This window comes from Etheostoma spectabile, chromosome 15 (assembly GCF_008692095.1).
Source record: "Etheostoma spectabile isolate EspeVRDwgs_2016 chromosome 15, UIUC_Espe_1.0, whole genome shotgun sequence".
NCBI lineage: Eukaryota > Metazoa > Chordata > Actinopteri > Perciformes > Percidae > Etheostoma > Etheostoma spectabile.
This window is the reverse complement of record NC_045747.1, coordinates 33,656,274-33,664,859: the sequence shown is the minus strand read 5'-3', so window position 1 is coordinate 33,664,859 and position 8,586 is coordinate 33,656,274. Positions and strand designations below refer to the sequence as shown.

The 8,586-nt window shown below is 41.6% G+C and overlaps 1 protein-coding gene across 2 annotated transcripts in view; it reads right to left on the bottom strand.

Moving 5' to 3' along the window:
- Nucleotides 1-8,586, bottom strand: part of smg1 (SMG1 nonsense mediated mRNA decay associated PI3K related kinase) — a gene marked incomplete at its 5' end in the record, with an annotated part of 59,965 nt that overhangs the window by 49,179 nt on the left and 2,200 nt on the right. Inside the window, 11 exon segments of one of the 2 annotated variants that reach the window (XM_032536865.1) lie at nt 545-646; nt 1,114-1,335; nt 2,035-2,208; nt 2,525-2,622; nt 3,018-3,090; nt 3,182-3,307; nt 3,520-3,733; nt 4,105-4,163; nt 5,906-6,042; nt 6,641-6,793; nt 6,983-7,131. In XM_032536865.1, the coding sequence (XP_032392756.1) occupies nt 545-646; nt 1,114-1,335; nt 2,035-2,208; nt 2,525-2,622; nt 3,018-3,090; nt 3,182-3,307; nt 3,520-3,733; nt 4,105-4,163; nt 5,906-6,042; nt 6,641-6,793; nt 6,983-7,131 (1,507 nt within the window). 2 annotated transcript variants of the gene reach the window in all.

Below are 8,586 nucleotides of genomic sequence, written 5' to 3'. Positions count from 1 at the left end.
CCACTGAAACCATTTTGGAAACATTATTTTAAAAGGTACAATAGAATCTTTGTGTTGGATCGATCAACGTTGAAATCAATCAATATCAATAAATAAGGTCTCTGTTGTACAACTGTGATGTAACAAAGTAGGATGTAATTAATGACCAAACAATGCCACGTGGCAAAAAATTATTATGTTTACCCTAGGAATCTTCCAGCACATTTGACAATGCCCCTGTGCACAAAGCCAGCTTCATTAATACATGGTTTTCCCAGTTTGGGGTGGAAAAACAACGCCATCCAACACCATTGGGATGAACTGGAGCGAAGACTGCGTGTTCTGCAACCGCTCCAGAAGAGCGGAGGTTGGTGTAGAAGTAGAATAATGCTCATTGTTTGTCAACTGTCTTTATCATATGGCGGTAATTTTTGGGTACCCACTTCCTTTTGGCCAGATTGTGTACTTGCTATAAAGAAAACATGCACCAGGCCTTACATGTTAGCAAATAAACCTAGCTCGCCTTGTTATATTCTCAGTTTATTTTCGATTAAGTAACACACACCTCTTTCTCTCGATTGAAGCGCAGCTTCAGCAGCTGGGAGTCGGGTGCCAACAATTTCTCAACAAAGGACGCAGGCAGCTTCGTATTGATCTGGTCCACAATCTGAAAGCAAAAGCAGAGACAAAATGCCCATAAGAAAATGTAACAGAAAAATTAAAATAAATAAAAAAGAGTATAGTACTCTATAGTCTTCTCTGTCCTGAAAGCCCTCATCTGAAAATTGTATGGCTTTGCAGAAATACTCAGGAAGGGAGTTCTGCTCGCCAGTGAAATCGAACAAAACTGTGCTACAGTTTGGTAATATCGTTCAAAGCACAACAGTAAACAGCTCCACAACAAAGTTTTAAAGGCACGTAATTCCATGCATGACAAAATAAAGATGGGGCAAACTGCACTGAAAAGCCTGCGTTTGGTCCATTACACTGGGTCTATCTTGCTTAAAGTGTGCAACAAAAGAGTAACCTGATTAGTTTTAGCTGCGCCACTGTTCGATGACAAAGATGAACACTGTGGTTTAGACTAAAGTGAAACAAACTGAAGGTGTGATCCAACTCTAAAAGTAGAGGTACCAGAGTGACAAGGCTGAGCACTGCCAGATTGTAGTCCGGGCCACAAGCCCGGCAGCAGTCCAGCTGGTCCAGGCCATAGGCCAGGACACCCTCCATCAGTTGACCACAGGGCTCCACACTGGCCAGCAACACACCCACACACTCATTCCCTGCTGTGAGAACCGGCTCGGAGAACTGAACCTGCTTCGCCGTGGTCACACAGGCCAGAACCCGGTTCAGAACCTGAGGAAGCACAGCATAGGAAAAAATTATTCGGGAACCATGAAAGCTCTGCTAGGGCATTTACAGTGACTGAGTGTACTAAACTTTATTAGGACATATTTCTAACATTTACGTAACAGTACAGCAAATTCTAACTTCCAAAGGAGCCAAAGTGTGCCTCTCATGTAATTGGTTTCACATTTGATCATTTTGCTGCAGCGAATGTTTGAAATAAATAAATGCATTCAAACTTAAAAAAGTGAGTCAGTAGGTTTTGGAAGACATGTCCATACGACTTATTACATTAAGTCTTAACAAATAGAAAAGCCAGTGCTTGTGAGTGGAGATGCACCAATATGTGCCAAGAACGATAAATGATAATTACCTGGGTTTTTGTGACTGCTAAAGCCTCATATAAGCTCCAGCCTAATTTCAGAATGCATTTTACAAGGAACCAAGAATGATAAATGTTCATCATATTGTAGTCAATAGGAAGGGATCTCTCTTCCAACATAAATGCATGTGAGTAATGTAGTAAGCTATAGATAGAAATTTTACCAAGATGGAAAAACTTTGTTTTCCCACCACGTCTCTACAATGACATGTCCGTGCTTTTTTATTTCCCCCCCAAAGAGTTGACTGGATATAGTATTCAGTGCATCTTTTATGAAAGTAACACTGCTCAGTCCTCAGTCAGGTTGCCCTAGGTGTGGCTCTTACATCGGTGACGTAGACCTCCGTGATGGGTGGTCCTCTGAAGGGGCTGAATCGCTCTCCAATGCTACGGACCACTGTACTGAAAACCCTCAGCAGAGCTGCCAGCTTGGGCAGCGACACTGAGGGCGGGGGGATGTCTTCATCCAGCACATCGCCGGACACCACATGGTTCAGATCCTAAACAGAGCACAGCCTCAGTCCCGTGTTTGACAAAATCCCACATCAGCTCTATGTGGCAGTATTAACAGCTGATCTTCCAAGTATTTACAGTGGCAATAACACAAACATTTATTGCTTCTTTTTAATCCAAATAGCATAGAAAACATTGATAATAAATACATTTGTCTAAACAATTTACAATTTGTTGTCCTAGCATGTAACATAATATATATTTCTGTACACTGCTTCATGATACTTGATGAGCCTAACTAGCATTAGATCATGGCTGTAAAGAAACGTAATGCGGGATGCTTTAGGAGAGGACTAAATTCACCTCTGCATATGCCTCCATATCCTCCAAGAACTGTCCCAGCAGGGTGGTGGAGAAGGTCAGGTCTGCCACCCAGAACTGCTCCAGACTCTGTAGCCAGCCTGAACAAAGAGAGGGATAACAGAGTAGCAGATTAAAACACATTGGACTGCCGTTATGCTTTTACACCTCGTCTACACAGGCAGCGTTACTGGTTGTGTGCGTAAAAAAGGAGGAAAAAATAGACGCAAAACATGATTCAGGTCACCATTGTAGAGCATTGGCAACAGCTGTCTTTATTAATATTGAAGCATTTCTGAACCAGTCAGATGAGACCCCCAATAAAACCCAGCTAACAAACCTACGTAGACCGGCTGTTAAATGCAATTGTTGAATTAATTAGTCAAGCCACAGGCAGACAGACAGAAGTAAACAACAGCTGAGAAAATGTATTTTGTAAACACAACCAACTTTATTACCAGCAGATAGTGTCAAAAAGTTACGAAAGCCAACTAACCTGAAACTTGCTGAGTGAGGGAGTGCTTCTGTGTATGGTCAATGTGCCATCCCACCAAGATGTCCACCGTGTCCTGCGTCCAAACAGCAAACAACTTAGTTGATCCTGTGCTGTTGTTCTCAAACATAATACGCAACAATACATGTCACTGCTGAACCGCTTACCCTGAAGTTGGTGCTGAAGACATGCGGGTAGCAGCGAGCCACCTGCAGAATACACTTTACACTGTGACAAAGCAACTCCGGTGTGTCCACGTTCTCCAGGATGGACTGCAGGTTGCTCATCACCAGCTAAAACACACAAAAGCCAGTATAAATGTTCCACTGTACACCAGCGTTTACCCCAGTGTATTACAAGCCCGGTGACCCACAGGACGTAAGGGGTACCAGGCTAAACAACTTTTATGGGGGAAACCCTGAACACACTTCCTTGTTATGAACCTGCGGGCCACAGAATGTTTAAAGAACAAAGCCCAGCCCAGAGCTGTACGGTGTATGGTTACCTGCATGACGTGAGAGAAGGCCTTCCTCTCTCCAGCGGCCTCCAAAGCGCGCTGTGCTGCAACCAGGTACAACAGCTTCACCTCGTCACGACCGCCCGAAGTGAACTTCAGAAAGAGCCACTTGAAGATGCGCTCGGCCTCGTAGCTGAGCACTGTGCACAGGAGACCCAGACAGGCTGCCGCGTCCTGGCGCAACTCCCACAGCAGCTTACTGCTGCACACGTCACCAACACAAGGAAGAAAACTACACGTTAGAGGCCGCATTGGCACATGGGACTGGCAGAGAGTAATCATTGTTGCAACAGCAGGGGTTGCATTAAACTCACGTCATGCCTCTGAGACAGATGGGCAAAAAGTCAGGACTGAACTAAATGAGCCAATTTGTCATGTCTTGGAAAGATGCATCACTGTTACAACAGATCAATTAGAGTTTCACTTAATTTTTAATTAATTTAAATATTGTTTTGCAAGTTCCACATCTACTGGCTTGGACACATGTTCCAACTATTCTGACATTACAACACCTTTTTCTAGCATGTCCAGAGCCTAAGCCCAATAAACTTAGAGCATGCAGCTTCCTCTCACCTCTCATTCAAAATGTCATTCAAGGTGCTGAGGATAGTGTCCAACTGTTTGACCAGGGTCTGTGTGAGAAAAAACAAAAAATGTAACAGGACAGTCATGTGTTAGTATCTGTACTTTGATTCTATTTCAACACATTTCTTATGAAACAATGACTATGAGGTTGACTTGATGCTGTTTAAGATGTAAAAGTTTTCATATCAACATTGAGTGAAGATTTCAGAAGTCAGACATTTTTATACAGTCACCAACCTTTAGGACAGTGTAGCAGGACAATGATCCTTTAAAGACAAACTGGGTATATTTCCTGCTGGTGCATTTCCCATAAATATGGCTATGGTGACTATGCTACCTATGGTTACCCTCCATCCGTTGTAGAGATTTTCGTGAAACGAGAACTTGCGCAAAACCATTTGTATTTGGGTAAGCTTCACAAGCCTCCTAAAGCTTTACAAATAAAATATAATTTTTACATGAATAATGTCAAATGCTTATCTTAGTCTTATTGAAAGGTTATCGCAGAAAGCAGCTGCCTGGATTGGCCCTAATGGCTCAGTTCATAGGGATCTACATTAGGGTTTTAAATCACATCGATTCTTAGGACAATGATACAATATTTACTGATATCACAAAGTCTGCCATGATACAAGTTTCATGCGATGTAATTCAGGGGCCTGCAATCAGTACGATTTGATACATAAGCCAATTTAACACAATAAGTTACATTTTTATATATATTTACAAAAAGAAACTGAAATAGGATTTAACAATTTCCTTACTAAGGTCTTCGAGATTCAAATTAAAAACTAACTACTCTTTTTAATAAAAAATATAAAAGTGTGATTTTCCAAATAAAAAGGCACATCTTAAAGATGACAACATGTTTCCATATTTTACTTTGGACCACTAATATTGGATCGTTGAGGATTGAATCGATAGATCCCACTCTCTGCAGCAGATAGAGTTGAAGTCGGAGCAGTGAGCGCTGAGTTTCCTGGGGTACACTGTCTCTCGTCATTCCTCTCCCATTTGATTCTGGTCCTTATCTTCTCACTCCAGGTTGAGTAAATACAGTCAAAGGGAAATTACTTTTGATCGTCCTCATTATAAAGAGCGGGATGTAAAGATGCAGGGTGGATACGGTCAGACAGTAAGGTCCATTTACACCATTGGGGTTGGGTATCGTTTGTTTTTCGTGATAACGCAGTCGATGCCTGAGAAGTACTGAAACCGGTTAACGGCCAAAGTGCTAAGAGGAAACTTTTAATGTCTATGGAAAACAGTACATAGGGAGTTATAAAAAGGGGGCGTGGCAAAGGTGAGATGGAGCAGACTGTCAATATAAAAAGGGACTTTCTGCCGGGTTCATTGATGCCTCCACCTGAAGTGTTTACATCAAATGGTTCACTAGTTATCAAAAGGGGTTGTGGTTTGAGTGTAGTGAGCTGGGCAAACGAGCACAAAACCCATAAAATAGCAACATTTTCACCAGTTGTGACGTGTGTGCAAATATTTGTGAGTTTTTGGTCACCTTAAGCCCCTTATGAAATGTGATTCAGTCAAGAGAATAATAATGAACAGTAGTTACAATAGAGCATCGCAGACCACTAGTCTGAGAGTTTACTAAAATGGCCTGACAAGCTAATTTAATAAGAGCCAGAGACAGCTACTGGGGTCACTGTTGACCGACACCCCTGAACAATTTTAAATATCTACGAGAAGAGGGGGTAACAACATTACCTTATTTCTATAATGAAGTGGGTTTACGGTAAAACAGAAAGATAATCTACACAATCTGACTGACCACTTTGCTCTCGCCATGGCTGATGAATTCCTTCAGCTGTTTGAGGGTGGCCAGCCTGCGGTCGCGGTCGTCCTCTCTGGAGACTCGGCGCAGGAGGTTGGCCAGCCGAGACTCTTCCGAGTGAGCCATCCCTCTGTCTGGAACGATATCACCGCATGTCAGTAACCACACCCCGACACTCTCACGCCACAAATTCTCTATCCCATCACATGCTGCCATATGCAGGCTCAAAATGTTTATCATCATATACAGTATACCTTGGCATCAGGAAATATGTTTAGCTGTTAACTTAAAATTAACCACCAATTAAGTACAGTTGAGATTGCTAATTTATCATGAGTAGATACTAGTTTGACTACGAATGATAGATTGGATTTTTGTTATCTTGAACTGCCAACAATGACGTGTTTGCTGCCCGGGAGATATCCCAGCATTTAAAAAAAAAAGAATTTAAAAAGTTCTCCCTTCATGACGTGGACTTCTTGCGTTTGCAATGTCATCCCCAGGTGTCAGCTTGCATAAACAGTCCATTATGTCAGACTGTCACACTTGCTTAAGACCTTGCAGCCCAAAATGGTTAAAACGGCCAAAAATTCCTGCAGCCTTTCAGTTAGAACAGCTTGGACACGTCAGAGTAGATTGATCTTTTCCTACTAAATCCGACAAACATATGTTATGCTATCTGCCGCAATTGCTGTTGTCACTAAATCAAATATTGGAATACAAAGAACTTACCCTGCAATTTCCTCATGTCCTTTGAAGCTAAAGCACGGTTTCCATGCTGAAAAGGAGTCAAATCCGTTGTCACGTCATTGGGCCTCAACTCTTGCCCCACCGACTTCCAACCAAATGTAGTATCACAGACACCTTGAGCAGCTTCATATCCATCTGAGGGACACAAACCATGTTGGATTAAACCAATTTCTTACATTACTCACATGCAAAAAATATTGTTTGCACTTATTTGGTCTTGCCTAATTTGCGTACTCTATTTTTATGGCTTATTAAAACCTGAAGACACATTGTACTAATAATAAACTCAAAGTGTTGAGTAAGGATTCAGCTTGGGGGCCTCACCTTCTTCCTGGTGTGTATCTGCAGCAGCGTAAGCATCGCTGGGCGCCGCTGGCTGGTCAGGGCAGCTGGAGGGCAACACGTCGTACAACGCCGCTGAACCGAGCTCTGTGGACTTCAGTCCGTCCTGGCTGAATGACACACTGTCAACTCTGAATACATTGGACAGACACATGAGAAAAGACAAATCGTACACTTGAAGTAACTGCATGGTTTCACGTTGGATTTGGCCTTAGGTCATCATCTTATTAAAAAGGGTTTTACGAAACAACTGAAAAGGGTGAAAATATTGGAGAATCTCAGGATTTAATGTTAATTTTTGATTCATCATTATTTAATTTAGAATCAATTGTCGATTTAAAGTCATTAATCATAGGGGTGTCACGATTCTCCAAATCCTCTATTCAATTAAATTTTTGATTCTAAGGTCATGGTTTGATTCTCGACTTTTTAAATAATGTTTTTAAAAGCACAGGTTGCTATGCCATTTATTAGACAAGACTTTGATGCAATATAATATCTGACCTTTGTTTGCAATGTACCACACTACATTGTCAAATTCGAAACATTTAACAACATAATGTAACAATAACATATCTTCAGTCAATTGGAAACTTGACAATTTGTCAAAGTAAAAAAAAAAAAAGGTTCGGAGGAGAAGGGGAAACAACTCTGTGCTGCTTTTTTTTTTTTTGTGTAGTGCAGGGAAATATGATCCACCGTGAGCATGCTCTATTTTATTTGGAAGATTAACCAGATGTTTTATTTTGTTTCTGTGCTTGACTTCCTGACCCTCTGTCGTGTGCTGACTTGCTGTGGAGCTCTCCGGCATCCGGCAAAAATAGAAGCTCTGCGGGTCTGCCCTGGTCGATTATGCGCGTTCATCGTGCCCAGTTCAACAACTCTGGATTGGGCTACTAACGAATGTTAAAATCGTAACGTTTTAAACAAGGACCCTTTAAGTGTCCGGGCTGGTAAATTGATGTACCCCAAAAGAAATGATCCGCTGAAAAATAGAAGTTTCTTTCGCCATATTAATGAGAGAGTCTATGAGATAAGTATTTCTGGGTAAGAGGGTACAGTTCCACCTTTTGCCATTAAGCCCATGGTTGCGTTAAGACATCCCACTGTTTCTGGGGGCTTGGGTGGCTGACTGACAAGCCCGCCGGACATGACGTGGGGGCGTGGCAGCATTCGACGATTCCATTTTTTACGTGAAATTGTGACTTAATTATGTTGACCCCCTTAAATAATAATTCAATAGTTCAGTATATCGCCAAAGGAAACAGGCACATCACATATCTACAAGTTTGGCAAATCCCCTGAAAGCTCTATGTAAAATGTAATTTCCACTTTGCGTGATCAGTAAAGTATCTCTTAATCTTAATTTAATCTTAACATTTTTGTCTTGATGAAGTATGATTACCATTTAAATATTTTTTTTTTAAATGTGTCCAATCCATACAGACTGTTTTATGTTTTCATAGGCTGTGTTCATAAAGGGGAAATAAGGCGTATATTTCCGCAGGGTGGGAGTGTCACTAACGACCCATTTGTGTGAAGTCCTGATGTGTTCTTTAACCCCCCATGTAGCACAGGTAGACTTT